This window comes from Sphaerodactylus townsendi, linkage group LG07 (genome assembly GCF_021028975.2).
Source record: "Sphaerodactylus townsendi isolate TG3544 linkage group LG07, MPM_Stown_v2.3, whole genome shotgun sequence".
In the NCBI taxonomy this organism is placed as follows: domain Eukaryota; kingdom Metazoa; phylum Chordata; class Lepidosauria; order Squamata; family Sphaerodactylidae; genus Sphaerodactylus; species Sphaerodactylus townsendi.
This window is the reverse complement of record NC_059431.1, coordinates 3,155,447-3,178,771: the sequence shown is the minus strand read 5'-3', so window position 1 is coordinate 3,178,771 and position 23,325 is coordinate 3,155,447. Positions and strand designations below refer to the sequence as shown.

At 57.3% G+C, this 23,325-nt stretch overlaps 2 protein-coding genes across 2 annotated transcripts in view; one reads left to right on the top strand and one right to left on the bottom strand.

The window, feature by feature from the left end:
* Window positions 1-13,691: 13,691 nt before the first annotated feature.
* Window positions 13,692-17,827, top strand: LOC125436890 (protein huluwa-like). Its single transcript, XM_048504247.1, has 3 exons — window positions 13,692-13,969; window positions 16,631-16,844; window positions 17,210-17,827. The coding sequence occupies exons 1-3, from the start codon at window positions 13,697-13,699 to the stop codon at window positions 17,380-17,382; spliced, it is 660 nt and encodes a 219-aa protein (XP_048360204.1). The 5' UTR covers window positions 13,692-13,696; the 3' UTR covers window positions 17,383-17,827.
* Window positions 17,828-21,734: 3,907 nt separating this feature from the next.
* Window positions 21,735-23,325, bottom strand: part of LOC125436419 (valosin containing protein) — a 28,937-nt gene continuing 27,346 nt past the window's right edge. Inside the window, exon 17 of the mRNA XM_048503391.1 lies at window positions 21,735-22,162. Within this exon, the coding sequence (XP_048359348.1) occupies window positions 22,057-22,162 (106 nt within the window). The 3' untranslated portion in view covers window positions 21,735-22,056. The remainder of the gene's footprint in view (window positions 22,163-23,325) is intronic.

Genomic DNA, 23,325 nt, shown 5'->3' with positions numbered 1-23,325 from the left:
ACGTGGCAAAATCACCCATTAGTAACCCCCTCTCGGCACATACAAATAATTAGTAACCTACTCTCGGGAACCTGTGAGAACCTGCTGGATCCCACCTCTGGGCACGTGCCCCGGAGCTTATAAAGTCAGCTCAGCATCTTTGTTCAGTGCCCATTTCAGTCATGTGCCAGCCAGACCCTCTAGCACTACCAGGCAGTACATAACAGGATAGTATAGTGTTTATTGTTTCCCTCTGGCTTTTTAACTAGTAAACTTTTATTGAGCAACTCACTAGTATCTGGGTCTTTATGGGTATCTGCTGAACTCTGCTCTTAGCACCAAGCAACTAACATTGTGGCTCAGGTGAACCAAAGGCGGTAGGGGGGAGAGGGACTGCTGGGTTCCCAGAGACTCAGCAAGGGGCCCAGCCTGTGCTCCACCTCTGCCTCTTCCTTAGCTGAGATGGAGCGGAGGGATCTTAGCTGCATCCTGCTGGTGACGTGGCAGGAAGTGGATCTCCCGGCTCCCCATGTGGGGCGAAGGAGGGGGCCAAGACATAGTTTGCTTTGAAGGGATGCAAACTTGAACAAATTAATGTGAAGGACAGTTCCAGGGACTCTAAGGGGACGGGACGAGGCTCAGTGGCAGAGCATCTACTGGGCAGGCAAAAGGCCCCAGGTCCGATCTTCAGCCTCTCCAGTTAAAAGACCCAGCAGTAGAGCCAGAGTCCTGATCAATGACTTCTCTCCCGAGTTCTTTTTACAGCTTCTGCTAACCAACTAATCCCTCCAAACCGAATAATGTCATTTCTGACATGGACGGGCTTTTGGGTGCCAACCTCCCGACAAGAGGCAGCAATAAACTGTCACCGAATCAGGCATTTAGTAGCTGAAACCATGAAGGGGATTAGATGGTTAATAGCAGAAGCTGCAAAAGCACTCAGGAGAGAAGTCATTGATCAGGACTCTGGCGAGTCAGTGATGTGGAAGACCTTTTCTCCGCCTGAGACCTTGGAAAGCAGCTGGAAGTGCCAGTAAACCATGGTCTAACTCACTATAAGGCATCTGCATGTATTAACATGTTCATAATAAAATGGGGCAAGGGGGGTTCCCCCAAAGTAATAATGGCCCCCCAAATAAGAAACTGTGGGTTCTCATCACGAGCTCACCAGGTCTGTGCTGGCATGATTGGGAGCAAGCAAATAGAAACATGGAAGGCCTGAAACAAAAATGTTCGGAGCTCCCTGGTGACCTTGTCTCTGGAAGCCCTTCCTTTCCCAAGGAAGCCACCGTGAAGCACGATCCGACCAGCTCATAAGAACATAAGAACAAGCCAGTTGGATCAGACCAGAGTCCATCTAGTCCAGCTCTCTGCTACTCGCAGTGGCCCACCAGGTGCCTTTGGGAGCTCACAGGCAGGAGGTGAAAGCAAGGGCCTTCTGCTGCTGCTGCTGCTGCTCCCGAGCACCTGGTCTGCTAAGGCCTTTGCAATCTCAGATCAAGGAGGATCAAGATTGGGAGCCATAAATCGACTTCTCCTCCATAAATCTGTCCAAGCCCCTTTTAAAGCTATCCAGGTTAGTGGCCATCACCAGCTCCTGCCACACGCCCCAGATGCTTCCCAAGTTATGAATGCAACCAGGGAAAATCTCTCAAGATCACACTTGGCACTGCAAGATTTGTCAAGGAATCTACTTGCGTCGTCTGAAAACCTATTTTGGAACAATCAACGCTGACATCATCCCGTTTCTCTCTCATTCTGTGGGATCAGCCCAAGAATGGCAGCTTTGGCGTCTCCCGGGGAGGAGCCAGGATGACTTTGGGAAGAACATTGACCCGATCTGTGGCCCCCCAGGGGGGTTGACAGCCAAGGCCAAGACTCACCAAGCCTAACACCCAACGGCCTAACTCCAGGGACTCTGCTGCCGGAAGCAGTGCTGGCGAAGAGAAGGAAAGAGCTCTAGAAAGAGTCAGACAGACAAGCGGGAGGCAGGGATATCAGCAGCCATCAGGCAGCCGGGCAGGGGGTCCCTTCACCAGCCAGACCAAGAGCCCCCGACCTTTCTGAGCATGTGGGCGCCTTTGGCATTCTGGCACGGCCGGGTGGGGGCAGCCACAAAATGCCCACCACAGGAGGCACAGCCCAAGGCAAAACTGCCTTCAATCCAGGGGCGTACCGCACAGCTGGACATATGGGGTCAAATGTCCCCCAGCTGTGGCCATTTAGTCACATGGGGGGTGGAAAATCAAACCCCCCCCCACACACAGAAGACAGACTTTGTTGTTTGGAGCAGCAGTGGCGTAGGAGGTTAAGAGCTCGTGTATCTAATCTGGAGGAACCGGGTTTGATTCCCCGCTCTGCCGCCTGAGCTGTGGAGGCTTATCTGGGGGATTCAGACTAGCCTGTACACTCCCACACACGCCAGCTGGGTGACCTTGGGCTAGTCACAGCTTCTCGGAGCTCTCTCAGCACCACCCACCTCACAGGGTGTTTGTTGTGAGGGGGGAAGGGCAAGGAGATTGTCAGCCCCTTTGAGTCTCCTTACAGGAGAGAAAGGGGGGGGATATAAATCCAAACTCTTCAAACTCTTCATGGTGGGGGAGGGCAGTTGCCCATACCGGGGGGGGGGGGGGGGGGGAAAACTCAGATTTTGCACCAGGCTACATTTTCCCCAGATCCGCCTGGGGAAGAGAAATGTTTACACCTGGTACCTAAAGGGTGGTAAGGAAGGCACCAGGTGAGCCTCAAGGGGAAGGGCACTACATGGGTGAGGCGCCATCACTGAAAAAGCCATGTCTGGTTGCTGCTCATCTCAGTTATGCACAGAACAGGACTTGAAAGCCACCCCCCCCCCCCAACATTCACAGTTCTGCCTGAGCTGATGCCACTGCCCCTCTCCCTCCCACGAAGCCCATAAACAGGGCTCCAGTTCAGTGGTGGCGAACCTTTGGCACTCCAGATGTTATGGACTACAATTCCCATCAGCCCCTGCCAGCATGGCCAATTGGCCATAACATCTGGAGTGCCAAAGGTTCGCCACCATGAGCCTCGGTGCACCACTGATCCTGGGAGACTCATTTCAACAAGAATGGATTGGGGGTGATGAAGGGTCCTAACCTGCCCCAGATGGAGAAGGGGTGGAATCTGAGGCCAGCTCTTCCAGCTCCGTGGCCTGCCCTGGTCTTGGGCACGGGGCAGAGAGGCTCCCGCCTCCCGAGGCAGCGGAGGGTTGCCATGGACAAAGGGCAGGTGCCACCCGTGTGTTTCCAGGCAGCTTCCACTCCTGCCAAGCGGAGGCGGCATTAATGAGCCTTATCCTCATCTTACCCTGCATCCCTCCGGCTGCCAGCTGGGCTGCCGGCCCCCCCTTCCTGCCTGTGTGCCCTTCTTCAAAAGCTGCTGCTGCTGCTGCTCACAGACCTGGCAGCCAGGCAAGATCCCGGCCGGGGGGGGGGGGGGACTGGCAGGCTGCCTCCCGATGGTCCCCCCTCTCTTGCTGTGGGGCTACCCCGGCCACATCTCTCGACCCTCACAAAGAGGGCTCAGAGCGGCTTCCAGAACAGGCCCCCCTCCCACACCGTTCGGGGCTCGACATTGTTCACAGGCTTTCTTGGAAAGAGCCCAGCTTCCTCTCCTTGGGCAGCTTCTGGGACTCTGGTTTCTTTTGTGTGTGTGGCAAAGAAGAGGACGCTGCTGCAAGAGGCATCATGTGCCCTGACGTGGCCAGCTGGCTGTGCGATGAGTAATGCCCGAGCAAGTGCCGTTTTCTCCCTAGAAGGCCTGGTGGTGCGAGCAGCTTCCCTCCGGAGGCCACCTTCCACACACGGGGCTCGCCAGCCAGCCAGGCGTAAAGGTGGGACGTCTTGGGGGGAACAGACCTGCCGTGCCAGCGAGGGCCACCTTCAAGGACAGCCTGGTGGTGCAGGCCCGGGAGCAGCTGAGCGTGTGAGTCTTGGAAGCCTTTAGCAAAGGCGCACGGCTGCTTCCGTTCTTGCGTATCATGAACCAGAGTGTGCGTAAAGAGACAGTCTTTCACAAGGATGCCCTTCTGCTCCCTCCCTCCCTCCATCTTTCTGTCTATCTACAATGGCTCCTAAAAGTTAGCCCCAGCAGGGCCTGCGTTCGGAAGCCATTTGGATCATTCCAGAAAACCCCTCCTTACATAAGCTGATGTCCAACCAAGGATACTACTGGCTGTTGTGGGTTTTCTGGGCTGTGTGCCCACGGTCTCTTGTACCTATTGTAAAATAAATAAACATGCAATTACGGGGCTGGCAGAGTTTGGGTTGGTTATTTTCAGCATTTCTATCCCACCTTTCCTGGGGCTCCAGGTGTCTCGCTTCCCTCAACAAAATAATGCCGCAAATTAGAACGCACAGCCAGGTAACCCCTCTCTGGTCATCCGTCTGCCATGCCTCCCACTTCAACAGGTAACACTGCCTTAGTGGTTCTATTTGCACATCAGACTGCAGGAGCAAGCGGGGGGGGGGGGGGCACAGAGATGGAGGGGGCTCCTCTGCCCAAGCAGCTCCCCTCCCTCCCTGTGCTGGCAGGAGGGCCCACCGGAGTCCCCCCTCCCGCGCCCCAGCTTCTCCTTGCTGATGGCTTCTTCATCAGGGCCAATCCAAGGTATGTTGTCACCCCAAGCAAGCCACACCCATCCCTTCCAGGGGCTCACTCGGGTCAGGAGCTGGGCTTGCCATCCTCCAGGTGGGGTCTGGAAATCTCCTCGAATTGCAGCTGATCTCTTGATGACAAAAAGCAGTTTCCCTGCAGGACACACCGGCTGGCTTGGGAGCTGGGCTGCCTGCCATTTTGGCCCTGCAGGGGCCCCTCCCGGCCCCCGGCCTTCCTTCCTCGGAATCCACCCCCATCATCTCTGGGGATTTTCCAACCCAGAGTTGGCAACTCTCAGGACTGAGCCAAACCCTGTTGCAGCCCCCCCCCCCCCCCGACCCCTGAGTGGAAGTGCAGGGGACGCCCCTCGCCTCCTGTGCCACGGGGCCAGCTGGGCCCCCACAGGACATGGGTGCCCTTTTCGCAGCACATCCCCAGGAGAATGGAGGCCCAGCTCCTGCCAGGCCGGGGAAGGGATTTCCTGCCTCTGGCTTGGGCGGGTCCTCTGCCTGTTCTGCCTCCAAGCTGGAGATCTGGTGAGTGGGCAGGCTCAGAGGCAGGCAGAGGAAGCTCTTCTCAGAAGAAGCAGAAACGCACCTGGGAACCGAGGCAGCTGACCCCAAAGGACCCCTCCCCTGAGTGCAGCTATCAACCCACTCATCAGTGCAGGCACCCGAGGGAGGGGGGCTCAGTGCTGTTGGGGGCTCAGCAGCACATTTTCAGAAACGAGAACTGGCTGGCTGTTCCACGGGCCTGGAGAAGAGACAGGCCAATTGCAGGGCGGGGCAGGGCCCTGGGGCAGGGGGAGTTTTTCACCTACCAGCCCCCCACCTGCCCCAGTCCTCCGGCCTGGAAAAGCCACCTTGCCAGACTCGGAGCAAGGACAGACTCTCTTAGCTATAGGCAAGGCTGAAGTTCCCGTGGGGGCTCGCGCCGGACTGAAATCCCCGGCCATCCATGCTGGCCAGGTCCAGAGAGGCAGTAGTGCAAAGAGTGGAGCTGGGAGTGGGAGCTGGGAATCAACATCTGCGGCTTCCCCAAGCCTTGGTGAGTGTTCAAATGGAGACAACGCTGTGAGCCCCTCTGGGTCCTCCCTGGGAAGACGGGGTGGAGGCATGAAGGAGGTGCAGGGCCCAGCTCCCGGCATTTTGTGCTGCAAGAACAACTTTGGGATGCGAGACACAGGAGGCAAATGCCTGCAGCGGCAGCGGTGCAGTCGCATGGAACAGGCTTGGAAATGCGCTGGACACACAGAATACAAAAACAGGCACAGATGATGGTATTGATGCTCCCCAGCCCCCAAATTCTTAACAACGTAGGGGTAGAAAATACGCACTATTAACATATCCAGGCCAGGCTGTCACACAGGAAATCACACGTCCCCACCAAGTGAATGAGCCCCTCTGCAGCCTTTGTGTTCAGGGGGTCCCACTCACTTGAGTGCAGGCAGAGATGTGATTGGCCGGGCCTGCTAAGATGTTCAGAAGAAGGCAGACAGACAGAAAGGTGCAGAGATTCCAGATGGAGATCTTGGCTTGGCCTTTTTTAGCATGCAAAGTTCTTTAAAAAAATTTTTCACTTTATCTTCCCAACCACCCTGCAAGGTAGGCCAGGCTAAAGGCCACCACTGAACTCCATGCCTAAGGGGAATTTGAACATGCCTCCCCAGTGCCAAGACCTAACTAAAGTATGCCCCTAACCAGCCGTGGAATGTAGGAAACCCGCATGCCCCTGCGCTAGACGACAGCCAGGCTGCCAAGCAACATCAGCCGTGCAGCCTGCTCAGCTGGGACTCTGCTCAGCAGCCCCCACCCCACCCACCCCAGGGCACCAACAGCCCACCAGAGACTCTGCCAGGAAGCCCAAGGGCCAATCCACCCGTGGCAAAGGGCCAGGAGAGGCTGTGGTTAAGCCCTTAGGGCACGATCCCTCAGCTTCCCAGTGGCGCTTGACTGGCACCATTTCAGCGCCTCCTGACAGAGCAATTCCACCTGCCACTTATCTTTGGATCCTCTCTGACTGTGGCCACGGAGCATTACAAGCTGCACAAAATTACAGCACGGAATGCACTAGTTTCCACACCATTAAAACTAAAGTCTGTTTCACACACTTTCATTTCTCTGTTGAGTCTTCAGCTTCTGAGGAAGTCGGGAGTCCTTAGTATGCCGGTGCCTCCGTCTGGGAGACGCAGCAACTCTATAATCTGATTCACTGAGGATACATGAATGGGCAGGACTTTTGTCCGATCTTATTCCTCTGATGCTGCGCAGAGTTCCAGCCTCCCGGCCTGGCCTTTTCCTTCTTGCTCCCGCAGCAAGATGTCTCTCCTTCCTGCGGAGTCCTTCCCTACATTTCTTCCATGGGTCTCCCCTCCCACTTCCCCAGGCTGCTGCTGCTCATTTATTTATGTATTTTTGCATTTACACCCCTGCCGGGGTCTGCAACCTGTGGCTCTCCAGATGCTCATGGACTACAATTCCCATCAGCCCCTGCCGGCATGGCCACAGGTTGCAGACCCTAGCCCTCAGGGCTCATAGGCAGCCCAACTTTAAACCCTGAGCAATGTTGGAGGCAGGGGTGGGGGGGGGGTTAGGCCTCCCGAGGCAACTTGGCAGGTCCAACCGCAGCCCTTCCTCACCTCTGCCAATTTTCCACCCACTCCCAACACAAGACAAATCTGGGAGCGGCAGGGAGCAGCGCAGCAAGCCGAGGGCCACGCTCCCTGTGCCGAGCTGGGCCGGGTCCTGGTGCTGCCACTGGGCTGGTCCGCAGGTCTCCTCTGAGCCCCCACAGCCCCAGAAGAGCCCAGCTGTCAGCCAGGGGCACGGCTCGGAGCACGTGAACACATGGAGAAGGCGCCGTGTTCTGTATCCGCTCCTCCATCTACCAAGGTCAGTCTGGTGTGCTCTGACTGAGAGCGGCTCTCCAAGGTCTTAAGCACCTGGCCCTTTTCATGAAGAGCCTGGGACCTTCTGCGGGGCGGGGGGGCGGGGGGCAGGCGAGCCACGGCTCCTCGCCAGTCTTTTTGCAGCGCCACAGGCAGCTCTTCCCTCGGCTAGAAGAAGCTTCCCCAACGGGACGGGCAGCACAGAGTCCGGGGCAGCCAACAAGTGCTTGGTGCCCTACGGACTGGAGAAGTCAGCCTGCAGCCCAAGCCCTAGGGTGGGGGGAGGAAGACCTCAGAGGGAGGGGCGGGGGGAGCAGACCCAACAGAAGGCGGGCTTACTGGGCATCGTGGGCTAGAGGGTGCCATTTCCATGCCATTGCCGGAGGGCATGTCTGTGGGTGCCACTTTCATGTCATTGCCAAAGACATCCTTTCAACACAAGAGAAGAAGAAGAAGAAGAGTTTTGGATTTATATCCCCCCTTTCTCTCCTGCAGGAGACTCAAAGGGGCTGACAATCTCCTTGCCCCTCCCCCCTCACAACAAACACCCTGTGAGGTGGGTGGGGCTGAGAGAGCTCCCAGAAGCTGTGACTAGCCCAAGGTCACCCAGCTGGCGTGTGCGGGAGTGCACAGGCTAATCTGAATCCCCCAGATAAGCCTCCACAGCTCAGGCGGCAGAGCTGGGAATCAAACCCGGTTCCTCCAGATTAGATACACGAGCTCTTAACCTCCTACACCACTGCTGCTCCTTTTCATGGATACGCCACCCGCTGCAGTGCCTGGTCAGTCTGTGGAGTGGGGCGGAGGGGTGGGCAGGGGGTTGGTTCGTGCTTCCGGGCAGCCCTGAAGCTCAGGACCAGGAATCCCCTTGCCAGCCCACGGTCTCTTGGCACACGCCGTGCCTGCGTGGAGCACTGACGTCTGAGGGGTATCCAGAGAGACCGAATGAATGAGGCTGTTCACTCTAAGCACCAGCTCCGGCGGGTGGAGTGGGTGAAGAATAGCGCCCGTGATAGGGAGGAGTGAAAGCCGCATCTGTGCGTAGGGCCTGCAGCCCGGCAGTAATTGCTCCATTAAGGTGGGGAGGAGCCGCGTGCCACGTCATGGGATTCACTTTCAGGGTCTCTCGCCCCCACGCGCTGCGGGCTGCGTTGTCTGGTGGGAGCGTCACACACTTCCGATGCCCACAAACGCTTCCCCGAGAGCGGGCAGGGCTGGAAACCGGGGTTCTGGGAGGTCCCAGCTGGTTCTGTCCATAAGGATACTCCTCTGGTTTGGATGGGGGGCAGCCTCCCCCCCCCCCCACACACACATCAAGAGGCTTCCTGTCCTTAGTTGCCAAGCATGTTGGTAGTCAAGCACGGAGTATCCACAGCAACGGCCCTGTCTCTGATAGGTTGCGCACATGCCAACTGTGTCATTCACAAACTCCTGACTCTCGGAGAATCGCCGAAGATCTCTTTGGGGGTCTGAGGGAGCTTTGGGGTGTGTGTGTGGCAAGCAGGGCCCCTCGCAGCCTTTTCCCATGAGCCCAAGGGGGAAAGGGGAGGCCCGAAGAGCCCTTCGCTCGGCTCGCTCTCTGCCCCCACCACACGCCTCTTCCCTCCAAGTCAACAGCTCTGCTGCACACGACCGCCTGCCCTTCTCCCAGGCTGAATCACTCCACACTAATGTGAGTCACTCTTTTCACACGTCCCTGACCAGCCGAGGTTTGCTGTCCTTGCAGTAGTTTGCAGAGTTCAGGTTTGCGTGGGAATTGGGGGGGGGGGGGAGCATTCCAGAGGCTGGGCTCAGTAGACAAGGCAGCATTTGGTCACCTGTAGTCCCTCCATGGCTCCTCCTGAGTCAGTCCCAGATAGCAGAAGAGGAGCAGTGTGGCTTTATACCCCACCCTCCTCTCCTGTAAGGAGGCTTCATGCGGAGGAGCAGGGAAGCAAACGCCGTTCTCCAGATTAGAGTCTGCTGCTCTTGGTTCCCCCCGGCTGGCTCTCCTCTGACTGGGGTTTTCCATATCACTCGCTCACTGTTCCTTTGAATGAGGGATGGGGGGGTACAGAAGCAGGTGGGGCGGGGGTGGGGTTGGCTTCTGCAGGACCACGAAGTGCTCTGCCTCTGAGCCACACCCTTTCCTGACAATGGGGGGGGGGGCAGAGTAGCTTGGGAGGAGGAGGGGCCTTGCTCACCCCCCTTCTTTTCAGGAGGCATGCCGAGGGTCTGGGAGTTGTATGTGGGGAGGGAGGGGCTACACACACTCTGCTCTGGACATCCATCTGCATAAAACCTCCCCCCCACCCCCCACCCCCCGTGCACACTGCAATTGTTCCTGAGAGGGTCTAAGTCAGTGGTGGCGAACCGTTTTGAGATGGCGTGCCCAAACTGCAACCCAAAACTCACTTATTTATCGCAAAGTGCCAACGCAGCAATTTAACCTGAAGAACTCCCTCGAGCAGGGGCCAGCCTGCTGTAGCCTCCAGCAAGTCCCACATGCGCTGCTCTGCGCCTCTCTAGTATCTCTGCCCACCCCCCCCCACCCCCCCCCCGGGCAGCAGTCACCTGGAGCACAGGCACCAGGCCCGCCAGCCGAGTCCTCCTTGCTCGCTGGGATGCACTCACATCAAGTCCAGCGGCCCAGGCCAGCCTAGATATGTGTGTGTGTGGGGGGGGGGGGGAGCCCACATGACAAACTCTGTGCACGAGCCCACAGAGAGGGCTCTGGGTGCCACCTCTGGCACCTGTGCCATAGGTTCGCCACCGCTGGTCTAAGCCAAAGCAACCAAGAGGCCGTCTGACCCACCCAGGCGGCTGCAGGAGGCTGGTCTCCTCCCAGCCTCTCCGGGTGGGCTCAGGGGTCTCGCCTTCAGCCAGGCCACAGCTCTTTCCATCTGCCTTTCGGGGGGGGGGGGGTCTACTCCGGGATACCCTCCCTGACGCTCACACAGCTGAAGAGGCCTGTCGGGGGGCCCACCGCCACGAGAGACCCCCGGCACCCGCTTAGCAAAGACTCTGGCTCCCTCCAGTGTGTCCTTTGACAAACCCACAGCAACTAACTCAACCACCAAAGCGCCCAAGAGGAGTCCGGTGCCAAAACACCCCAAGGACAAGGCTGGCGGGGCAGGGGGGTGTCAGGCCCAGACTTCGCCTGGCAGCGGCCATCCACATTCCTGCCGCAGCACCCAGGAAGCAAAGGGGAGTTGCACACTTCTGGCTGAGGCTCCGGGGGGATCCGCTGAACGTGCCCCTGCACAGACGGGCACCCCCTCTGCAATCCTGCAAGCAGCAGTCTTGGGCAGGCCCAGGAAGCCTCTCCCACCGGTGGCAGGAGAAAAGTCTCCCCCTCTCTTCCGCCCGGGGAAGAAGACGTCATCTCTCTCTGCCAGGCAGGCTTCCGCTCTTGGCTGTGCGGGGGCGATCCCACCTGCGCAGAGAATGCCTGTTGAGTAGGATGCGCCGCAACGCCACAAGTCCTCTTCCTTCGTTCCACGTCACCTCACTTGCCACCGTGAGCGAATCCCACGCCTGCCTGCCTGCCTGTTATAGCTGAACTCCAGCCAGCTCGTCTCAGCAGGCACGCGCGTCCTCCCCTCCCCCGCTCTCTTCTCCCATAAATACACGCAGGGTGGGCTGCCCCAACCCCACTGGAAGACGCCCTCTGAGCCGAATGCCCCCCACTCCACAGAAGGAAGACTGGAGGCCAGTCAAGCCCCAAGACACCTTCAGGCCTGGCTGCCAGCCACCCCCCTCCTCAATGCATGCTCAGCACAAAGGGAGACGCCAGGAGAAAGTTGATGCCCGCAAAGGGTCCGAGGCTTGGCTTGGAAGACCATCCTGGAAGCCCCCCTGCGCCAGGGGCTCTCCCCACCCCCAGAGGGGAATGAGTCGCTGCCTCTGGAAAACAGGTACTACTGGTAGGCTGGTACCCATGTTGCTAGTTTGGAACTCATGCCAGGAGATGACTGGCACCTTAAAAGCCCACTGGAGCAAGCTGAGCCAAGAAGGAAGAGTTTGGATTTATATCCCCCCTTTCTCTCCTGCAGGAGACTCAAAGGGGCTTGCAATCTCCTTGCCCTTCCCCCCTCACAACAAACACCCTGTGAGGTAGGTGGGGCTGAGAGAGCTCCGAGAAGCTGTGACTAGCCCAAGGTCACCCAGCTGGCGTGCGTGGGAGTGCACAGGCTAATCTGAATTCCCCAGATAAGCCTCCACAGCTCAGGCAGCAGAGCGGGGAATCAAACCCGGTCCCTCCAGATTAGATACACGAGCTCTTAACCTCCTACGCCACTGCTGCTCCTCTGGGCCCTGGGGTGCCAGTACGGTGGCAGGGGTTGCCAAGGCCAGCCCTGGGCTGTAGCAGCAATGACCACAGCCCCTCTGTCAACTGCCGGAGCCCAGGTCTGAGCTGAAGGGACCACCTGCACGGCCACACCTGAGCGGCCCCTTGGATTGGCGGCTCCTGCCCACCAGTGGCCTCAGAGGGTGGCAGCCATTTGCCAAGTTAGGAGGCTATTCCCCCATCCCACCCACCCACACACACCCCTGCACCAATCCACGGGCACCTGCAAGCTATCAAAGGTGGCTTCCACAAGAACCATTGCTCAGGGCGGATCGGGTGCCTTTATGCTGAGAACAAAAGCCCAGTCCAGGAGTACCTGAAAGACCCACAAGATATTGGGGGGAACCGCTTTCCAGAGTCAAATCTCCCTTCATCAGGTGCTGCTACTGGACACGAACCCGGCTGCTCTGTTGCAGGCAAACACGGCCACCTCTGGAGGCCTCAGGAAACCCTCAGGCGTGGCCGGGGCTGCCCTCTGTGGAGCTGGCTGCAGGGGTCTGGCTGGAGGCAGGCGCAAGGGGGGGTCGCCCCGTGCCATACGCCTGCTCTCTTCCACAACAAAGAGCCCAGAGCCCCCCTCTGGCATCTCCTGTTACCCACCATTCCGTAGGCCAGGTGTACACCTGCTGCGCCTACCTGGGGCAGAAAGCTTTATGCTACCTTACTCCTGAGCAACGCATAGCCGTGGTCAGGCCTTCGTGCTGTGGGGGAGGGGGAAGAGCGAGAGGGTGTCGCAGGATCCTGGAGCCACGTGGCGCTCTGCCCTATAGGGCTAGCCACGAACGAACGGTGTAAGGGCTTGTGCCCCAGGCACTGCCGGGGAGGCCCTGGGAAGCCTAGAGGCCCCCTCCCTCCCTCCCTCCCTCCCTCCCTCCCTAGCCCCGTCCCCCTCAAACTGAGCAGCTCTAGGCCGGGCCGGGGTCCATCTGCACCCCCCTGGGGAGGTAATGCTGTCCGGAGGGCAAATGGCCTCCCAGGTGCCTGTAAGCCCGGTCAGACCTTCCAAAGAACTACCTCTCTTTTAAGGGTGAGCGGAAGGGGGGGGTGCAGCCCCCAGCCGGCCCCCCTCCCCCACTCCAAGCACTCCCCTCAAACATGGCGTTGAGTCCATCACCCCCACCCCCCAGAACAAGCTTGGCCTGTTTGGTTGCCAGGACACCCCTCCTCCCAAAAAGCTCCCTGCAGGCCTCTGGAGAGAGCGTGGAGGAGGGGCCCTGCTCAATCGCCAAGAAGCCCCCACCAAGAAGGATGGGGGGCTTGCAAATATCCACCCAGCCACCAAGAACCCACCTCTTGCCCTCGCCTACTTTGCAGGGCTGCAAGGAGGATATAATGGGCAGGGGAGGCCCACCGGCACCCACCCGAGCTCCCTGGAGAAAAGTCATGATCAAGAGACAAAGTGGAAAGGCAGGGATGGGAAAACACTCTATGCATGCGCAGAGGTCTTCTCTTCTGTGGTGTGGAGGCGCGGGGGGGGGGAGGGCAGAAAGAAAAGCACCCCTGCCTGGCTGGCAGCAGCGCCCCTCCCACCCTCTGGGAATCCGGGGACGGGCAGGCTGGTGTCGATGCCCTCCTGCCCGCTCCTCGGCCTTCGCAACACCGCCTGCCTTTTCGGCGGGGGGGGGCTGTCCTGGACCCCCCCCCCCGGGTCCGGTTGGGCGAGAGGGGAGAAGCGGCAACGTCGACGAGCCCCTGCAGCCTCTGCCCTCCGGCCCCCGGGGGTCTGCCCAGGTCAGAGGCCGGCCGGCCGGGAGGGGGAGCGTGAGGTCTCCCGGCCGGCCTCTGCCCAGCAACCCCCCCCCCCCGGCCCAGTCCGCGCCCCGCCCCCGCTCGTCACATCCAGCTGAGCCCCGCCCGCCGCCGCCCCGGACAGGAGGAGCGGGATGGAGCCGGCGGAACTCGAGGCCACGCTGCGGCTGCTGGCCGGGCTGCTGGTGCCGTGCGTGGCGCTGCTCGGCCTCCTCGCCGGCCTGCTCTTGCTGCGCCCGCCCCCCAGGCCCCCCAGCACCGTGCCCGCCTGGGGCCCCCCCGCCCTGCGGCGGCCCTGCGCGGCTCCCGACCCTCCCTCCGCCGCCGCCGCCTCCTCCACCTGCCCCTGGGAAGAGCGGCCCCCGCGGGCGCCGCCCAACTCGCCCGCCGGCTCCTGGGCGAGTGCGGTGAGTAGGGGGGGGGGGCCTGGCCGGGCAAGGCTCCTCCCGGCCTACCTTGCAAGGTTCTACGGACAGTGGCCGGTCGACGGGGCTTCCCCTCCCTGCAGGGGCTGGCAAATCCAGGGGGACCGGTGGGGAAGCCACGGTGCCTTCGCTGACGCCCCCTCCCCCGAACCGGCCTTGCCCAGGCCAAGCCTCCCTCCCCCCCCCCCCGCCGCCAAGTGGCGCCCGCCCCTGACCGCGCCCCTTTGGCAGCCGGGGGCGCCGTTCCCAAGCGCAGGCTGCGAAGTTACGGGGGGGGGGGGGTCAGCCGTGGACTCCCCCCTGGGGGGTGGGGATGGGCCTGCCATTCTGGGCCCGCCTCCAAATATCAGAACTCCACAGGGGCTCACAAACTCCAGAACCCCGGACTGGGCTATTTCTTGACACCCTATTTCTTGACACACACTCTCACACACTCCCACTCTCTCTCCTTCTCACACACACTCACTCTCTCACACACACACACATACGCACGCACACACTCCTTTGCCATCAAGTTGCCCTTGGCTTATGACAAACTGTAGAATTGTCAAGGCAAGAGATGTTCTGGGGCAGTTTGGCTGCCTCTGGACTTCTTCAGTGGTCCCCCCACCCCCACTCAGGGACGTTATTTGGGAGTGTCCTGCAGTGGCTTCTGGGCCTTTGGCTTGATCTGGGACCCCAACGGGAATGGTGCTTGCAGAATTCTTAGGTCCTCTGGCCAGAAGCTCCTTCCTTAAGGTTGTCGTAACATGCTCAAGAATTATTTCACTAAAGGCAGACTGGAGGCAAGACTTCCGATCTCTCTTGTGGGTTAACCACCACCATAAGGAAGATCCTTGGTCAAAGGCGTGACTCCAGCGGACGGAGTCAGTTCAAAATGCCCCAGAGGACAGGGTCAGAATTCCAGAAGACCTGGACGGACTAGAGAGCCAGGCCAAAACACACAACATGAATTTCAACAGAGATAAATGTAAGATGCTACATTGAGGCAGAAAGAATGGAATGCACAGATATAGGACGGGTGCCACCTGACTTGACAACACTACATGCGAAAGGGATCTATGAGTGCTGTGTGGTTTCCGAGCTGTATGGCCGTGTTCTTGCAGCATTCTCTGATCCTCTGAAGATGCCAGCCACAGATACGGGCGAAACGTTAGGAGAGAATGCTGCTAGAACACGGCCATACAGCCCGGAAACCACACAGCACCCCAGTGATTCCGGCCGTGAAAGCCTTCAACAATACAAGGATCTGGGAGTCTTAGTAGACCACAAACTGATCTTGAGTCAGCAGTGTGATGCAGCAGCCAAGAAAGCCAATGCAATTCTGGGCTGCATCAATAGGAGTATAGTGCCTAGATCAGAGGTCTGCAACCTGCAGCTCTTTCAGTCTTATACTGCGGCTCCACATGGCCTGGAGGTCAGAGGGTAGTGTGGCGTGTCCCTCCACCCCTCCTGAGCAACGCTGAGCAACGAGGGCTCGCTGAGCAACGAGGGCCCGAAACGGAGGTGGCTCCATGCGGAGCCGCTTCTTCGGCTCAGTAGACCTTCAGAGCTGTGGAAAACAGGTCCAGATGGCTCTTTGGGTGGTGAAGGTTGCCGATTGAGACCCCTTCCACACAGGCAGAATCATGCCCTTTCAATCCACTTTCACAATTGTTTGCAAGTGGATTTTGCTATTCCACACAACTGCAAAATGCATTGAAAGTGGATTGAAAATGTATTATTCTTCATGTGCGGAAGAGGCCTGAGGGACGTAACAGTGCCTCTCTATTCTGCATTGGTCAGACCTCACCTGGAATATTGTGCCCAATTCTGGGCACCACAATTGATAAGCTGGAACAGGTCCAGAGGAGGGTGACCGAAATGGTAAAAAGTCTGGAGCCCATTCCCTACTATGAGGAGAGACTTAGGGAGTTGCGTGTGTTTGGTGAACAGAAGGTTTAGAGGTGACATGATAGCCATATTTCGATATCTGAAGGGATGTCATGTTGGTGGGGGAGCAAGCTTGTTTTCTGCTGCTCCAGAGACTAGGCCCAGGAGTCCTGGGTTCAAGGTGAAGGAAAAGAGATTCCACCTGAACATCAGGAAGAACTTCCTGACTGTCAGGGCTGTTCAACAGTGGAGTTCACTCCCTCTAAGTGTGGTGGGGGTTCTTGGGAGGTTTTCAAACAGATGCTGGATGGCCATCTGTCTGGGGTGCTTTGATTGTGGGTTCCTGCATGGCAGGGGGTTGGACTGGGTGGCCTTTGTGGGCCCTTCCAACTGTAGGATCCTGTGATCCAGGGAGAAGCCCAGAGCTCCAGCCAGCTACTACTGGGAACTGGAGCAGCAGACTCCTGACTGGCCATTTCTTGCAGGACCAGTAGCCCCTCTCTACAAAAGGAGAGCTTCCCTGAGATTGTGTTTGCCATCTTAGAAGAAACTGGAGTGTGGCAAAAACCCCAGGTGAAGAATGAGGCAGAGGGGGGGCACCCCCCCCCCCCCGGAGCATCAGTCAGAGCAGTCTTCCTTTGGCTGCCTCTGGGCTCTGCTGGCTGCCTTTCTCAAATTAAATGAGTCTGTGTGCTGACCAGATCCCTCCGGGGCTTGTGTCTGAGTTCCAGACGAGTAGCCTGAGCATGCAACGGCTCCCTTGCTTTGCAGGGCAGCCCGGAGGGCGCGTTGTGCTGGCAGCACTCTGGGGCGCAGAGGCAGCTTCCGAGCCGCAGGCCCGCGTTCTCCCCTTGCTCGCACCCAGCGCCTTTCGAGTGTGGCAGCAGCGTCCGGCGTGGGGGCCAGAAGCGGAGCCTGCTCAGCTCAGCCAACTTCACGGCCTCGCAGGGGCCTGGCTTGGACTCGGACTTCGGGGCCAGTGCTGGTGAGTGAGCAGCAGCAGAGGTGGGGGGGGGGGCATCTCTGGGTGCCATATTTCAAAGAATTGGAGAGGGATGTGAGGAGGGGTCCTAGAAGGGAGGCAGGAGACCAACAGGCCGGACGGAGCCCTCAGGAGAAGGGGTTTCCCCAGGGAGACTGTGGAGTCTCTTCCACGCTCATGCCAGAACCCCGACTTTAGGGCCCCCATGAGCCAGGGGCTGTCTAGGATACACTGACTTGCTTGGGGGAAGGCTTCAGGGGGATCATTTGCCTCCCCTTTGGGATGATGGTCTCCTCCGGTCTGAGTTACGGGGGTGGGAGGTGGGCAGCTGGCTCCTCCTCTCCTTGCCTGTTGCTGGTGTCTTGCAGGCATCTCCCTGCGGATCCTGTCCTCTGACAGTGAAGAGAGCCCCCCCGCCCCCCCGCCGCATCCCCAGCAGTCGGGGCGCTTTGAGTGGGACTACTACGACCCCAGCTACAAGCAGAGCAGGCAGCTCCAGCGCCACCTGCCGTGCGCCTGCAGCAAGCAGTACTGGCTCTAGCCCGGCATCTCTGACCAGCCTCTCCGTTGGGGATTTCTGACCTGTCTGGCTGCTGCAAGCAGGTCCCTGGAACTGCTGGGTGTCTGCACTTTGGACTGAGGCTGCACACTCCGCCCAGCGCACTGGATCCATGCACAAGACTCAGGTTGAATTCACAAGGACGGCTGCGCACGCACCCTCACGCACCAGCAAGCCAACACGGAGGTGAACTGGCAGGGGAAGTTGGTCCTGCAGTTACTCAAAGAGCTGCTTGACTAGGAAATGCCTCCCTGAAGGAAGAGAAGGGGACGCTCCCACAGCCCCACGTGGGCACCGCACACAGCTTCGCACACAACAACCCCCCTTTCCTGCACAACTATGGTGGAGGGAAAAGAATTGCGGCAGCAAGAATTGCCCCAGTGAATGCTGCTCCTCTTCATCTCCATTAAAGATTGTGGTATTTTTACTCTTGACTCTGTTTCTTCCTCGGCGAGGCTTTGTGTGGAGCAATCCCAGCTCACCAGATAAGAGTCTGCCGCTCATGTGGAGGAGAGGGGAATCAAACCCTGTTCTCCGGATTAGAGTCTGCCTCTCATATGGTGAACAGTGGTATTCTAGGGGTCTCTACTGACCCTACTCCCATGGTGGCAAACCTTTGGCACTCCAGATGTTCATAGGGAGAATACTAGTTGGATCACATTCCTTTATCAGCCCCTACCAGCATGTGGTGGCCATGCTGGCAGGGGCTTGATAAGTATGATCCATAACATCTAGTGCCAAGAACTGCTGTAGTGTTCACCAATTGGCCATGCTGGCATGGACTGATGGGAATTGTAGTCCATAACATCTGGAGTGCCAAAGGTTCGCCACCACTGCCCTACTCAGTCCATGTGTAAGTGGCCCAGAGCTGGGGGCGGCGGGGGGGGGGGTAGACTATGAGGGAGAGAATTTTGCAGGTGACACCCAACCGTTCAAAATGGCAGAACACACGAAGAGTCTAACTTTGCACTGCGCTACTCTGGTTGGAACAGCTAGCTCAGGGGTCTGCAGACTTCCAAGGAAATGCTGGATTAATGGGTTTTTAAGAGTTGTGGTTGACCTTATCTTGCTGCACCAGATGCATCTCATACAAACCTGACTGACTATTTGCATTTATGCTGATGATCTCTTTATCTCTTTAGTTGAAGCTCAGAAACCTAGAAAAAGGTTGTGAGAGGCCAAACTTAGGGAAAGATAAGACGGGTCGTTTTCTATAAATAAGTGCTCTTCTGACAAGAAATCAGAGTTTTCTGGCTGGAAGTCTCAGGAATGGGTTGGATTCTTGGAAAATCTGGCCGGGGGGTGGGGGGGGTGGGAGGGGCTGACAATCCCCAAAAGCAATGAGACAAAAATTGAAACCTGATTTAAGACTTACCTCAGCTACGATTTGATTAATCAAAGCTGATGGGTTTCGCATTCATTTCCACAGTAATTGTGGGTTTGTTTTACACTGTTATTTTTTTCCTGTCTTATCTTGTTCAGCAAAAGGAAGCTTTTATTTATTTATCTTTACTCCAAGAGTATTTAAAGGGTGGGATTCGCTGCCGGCGGACGTAGCCGTGGCCCAACCCACAAGTGGTCATTCAGATTGATGGGGGTCAGAGGTCTGTCAATGGCAGCGAGGCTGTGAAACCTCTGACGCCCCGTGCTGGGAGGCAACATCAGGGGAAGCCCCAGTCTCTGCCCTGTTGGCCGCCCTGGGCAACTGGCTGGCTGGCTGGCTGTTTGAAAGGGAATGCTGAACTAGCTGGCCTGAACCCAGATAAAACTACGGCCTTATTGTCTTCCTTTTGAAGGGAAAAGGTGAGGACGTGAACTTGAGGGGCTTAACAGGACCAGGCTGAGATGGATGCAATATTGCAAACATGGCTACACCCCAGAGGAGGAACAGGGCAGATAGGTACCACCCTCAACTTACACGGTGCTTTCCGTTGCAGCTGTGTAGGATGCTCAGTGAGAAAAGGGAAGGCTGGCGGCCCACAGAGACCCCGCACGCAGTCTCCGTCTGCTTTTCTGAGGATCTCCCCCCCACCCCATGACTTTCCTCAGCCCCAGCTGTGGCTTGTGGGGTTATAAAACAGTGCGACTCCTGCTGCTCCCCTTAGCAACCACACGGCCATGTTTCATGGTGGGAGAAGGCGAACCCGCCCTGGGACGGTGGCTGGAAGCAGCCCAACCACAGCTGGGGGAGCGGCCGCCCCAGCGCCCCAGCCCTTCGGCAAAAATGTTCATGCACACAAAGCACGTGAAATTCAGTACTGAATCTTTCATATGAGTGACACTGCATGTGTGAGAGAGTGTGCTATAGGAGTTGTGCATGAACACCTGTGAAATGGGTGCACTGTCAGGTAAAGAACCTGATGCTCTAGTGCACTGAAACCAAACCCCAACGTTTCACGGTGTTTCAGCTCCAAGTCTAGGGCCAGTCACCAGGGCAGGGCAGTGAAGTCCGTGCTCGCAAGGGCTCCGGTCTCCGGCCTTACTTCCCCCCTGCTGACCTTTTGGTAGCTTTCTGTTGACCCGGATGTCATGCAAAGGCCCACTTGTTGTGAGGCATCTCTGCCAGAACTGCAGCGTGGCCTCCAGAGCACAACTAGCAAGGAGGTGGCGGTGGCAGCTGTTCAATTCTTGGGAGTTCTTCGGGGAAAGAACTATTGTTAAGACACAAACAAAAACACAAACCCCAAACCCTGTTCCTAGATGATTACAGCGGAGCCTGTGAAATTGTAATTGGTCTGGAGGCGGAATTCAGCCAAGGAGTGACAAAAAACGGGGAACACAGAAAGGGGAGCCTGTGCTGGGAGATAATGAGGGTGCAAAATACGGCTTATTAATTGCAAGTAGCTCCTCCTCCCAAATTGCACTCTGCAAAAATTAGCGCCTTCCCATAGTATTCCAGCAACCTTTAAAATAGGGTTTTGTGTACAGATGGTGAGGACTCATTGATTCCTCTGCTGCTCATTTGTTGTGCAGTTCTGAGCTCTGCAGTTTATCCTTTATGAGCTTCACACTCTACTGGGAACTTCTCCTATTCAAGCTCTCCTAGAATACATGTGAATTCTATACGAATGTTCCTGGTGAATCATTCCGCTAATGAATGTCAGTAGCTCCAGCTGGTGCCTGGCTTCAGTTTGCCGATCATTCTGCAAGAGCTACAGTTGGTCCATTCTTCCTGCAGAAGCTGAAGAGTGGGGTCATGATGCCCCCCCCCCTTCTTTTACAAACTAGAATCAATCCCTGAGAACACCCCACCTCTGGCGACGGGGTGGAACTGGCCCCAGGCAAGAGGCCACCAGTGATGTATACAATTCAGCATTTTCTCTTTCCGATTTAGCAAATAGTACTTACTGTTAAGAAATGGGTCACATCTTCTTAGTGAGCCGTCCCCTTGTGACATGTGAGTGACTTCTGTCCACTCACTGTCAGTGTATTTGGACAGCTGTGCGGGCCAGAGGTTCTCAACCCAACTGAATTCTGCGCTGTTCAGCAGCCCCAGATATTCCAAGCAACTCAGAAGCCAAACCTCACCCTCCCTAGTAACGTGAGAACCGGCACAGAAGTCACAGCCACCTCGGCTCACACAAACACGCCACCCCCGGAGCTCGGCCCACCAAGGTCACTATCCCCTCTGTTCAGATTGGCAGCAGCTCCTGCACATCACTGACAGCCGGTCCCTTGGAGCTGGAGCCTGAACCGGGGACTTCCTGGACACCAGGCAGATGATCTCCCTCTGAGCCACCGCCCCTCTATTGGCAGGTCGCTGGACATCCTCTGGCAAGCTTTTTTTTTCAGCCTCTCCCCGCAGTCTCCAGCAAGAGATGCCCAATTTATTGATCCAGGGTGGCTGAGATGACTGCTGGTGGAGGCAGAATTGCTTGGAATGCCTCACAGAGCACAAGTGGCAAAAATATATTGACCCGGACTGTCAAGGAGAAATCGTGCAGCACAGACGGGAATGGAGCCCCAGGCCGCTCTTTTAGGAAAGGAGCGCACCATACTGGAAGCGTCTGTCGACTCTCTGGGAGTGCTGGAGGGCAGAGCCACCACACGATTCCCAGGGAAGCGTGGAGCTGACCTGCCTTCTCTTTCTCTCGCCAGACAGGGGACTGCATTTCCTGACCACCAAGAGAGAGACCTGGTTTCCGCCCCCAGTAATGGGGCCTTCTGCACAGGCGAGGGGCTGAGGGGCTCTTTGAAGTCTCCATAGGGCCCGCAGGGTTTGGAGGCTCCATATGACCCGCACAGGGTTTGGAGCACGGGGTTGCTTGCCAAGGGCCAGGGGGAACGACGGCATCTGCGAGAAAAGCACTCTAAGGAAGGAAAGTGAGACCATCTTGAAGTTATGGAATTTTTTTTATTTTTATGGGTTTTTAAATTATTTTTTACAGGCGACTGTTGTACCTGTTGCTAAATTCTGCCATAAACTAGAACAAAAATTTCCCAGAAATCAAGTCAGTTCCCCTGCTCGTTAACTGGCTCTCTGCCTTCCAAACCAACCAACCAACCAACCAACCAACCAACCGCCTTGTATTTGCAGCAGACAGAGCCTGACACGCAGCTACATGGGTCTGACCAAGGAATGAAGAAGCCACCGACCACTGGAATTGCCCTGTACAACGTGGCCCGTCCTGCCGTTTGGTCCGCCGAGGCTGCACTTTAACCATACAGATCGTCGTCGTTGTCTTCACTGTAAACGGTCCCACCGCTGCTGCCTCCCGTGCCTTGGCTGGGTCCAGCACCCCCTTGGTTACCTGATGGGAATCTGCAAGGAGCAGCCGGGAGAACAGAGGCAAACAGAGATCATCAGCACAACCTTTAAGGCCTTACGCGGCCTGGGACCCTCATACCTTCAGGACCGCATTACCCCATATGACCCGGCTCGAACTCTGTGTTCGTCAGAGACCAACTTACTGGAGATCCCTGGCCCCTCAATGACGCGGCTGGCCTCCACTCGGGCCAGGGCCTTTACGGCTCTGGCCCCTGCCTGGTGGAACACTCTCCCTCCAGCTGTCCGGGCCCTGAGGGACCTTGGCGATTTCCACAGGGCCTGTAAGACTGAGTTGTTCCACCGGGCCTTGGGAGAGACCAGCCTTGGGTTTATCCTTGGGATCCATGGGTCTTTAATATCACCTAGACCCCCTTCCTTTCAGGACTGAGTTTAAGTGAGATGCCGATCTTGGGAAATAACTGCTGCTTTTATCCTATTTATAGAAGTTGTATTTTGATGATTTTATATATGATTTTATGTTGTACACCACCCAGAGCCCTTCGGGGATGGGGCGGTATACTAAATTAAATAAATAAATAACAACAACAACAACAACTCCACTGTCAGGAGTGTGGGATGAAGAAGGCAGCAGGAGAGGTGCCCAACCAAAGAACTGCCTCCAAGACCACCTCCCCCCCCCCCCCACTTCTCACCCCGCCACAGCCATCACTCACTGAAGGGACCGGGGGGAGGGGGGAAGGAAAACCTTGGGAGGGTCAACGTGCCCCTTCTCACCTTCATACAAGCGTCCTACCCTCTCATGAGGACAAGGAGCCATAAAAGAGAGAGCAGATATCTCAAGATGGGTAGCCTGAAGGAGGCCCCGGTGGGGAGAGCACACGCCAGCAGTGCTCCGCACAGGACAAAAAGAACAAAGAGATAGCCAGAGGATGACCACCAAATGTGGCACAGAAAAGGCAGGGCACCACAGTTTGCCCCTGGTGCTCACTTCCAAACTCCAGCCAAACCTCCCTGCTCTGTGAGGTTCAACATTTATGTCCTCTACACCAGCTTCCCTAAACTAACCTGAAAACCCTCAGACACGTGGCCAGAATCTGGTATTAATCTGCCTTTGATACCTTCAAAGTCTCGTGTGCTGGCACAAGCCTTTGAAGACATCAAAGGCAGATTCATACCAGATTCTGGCCACGTGTCTG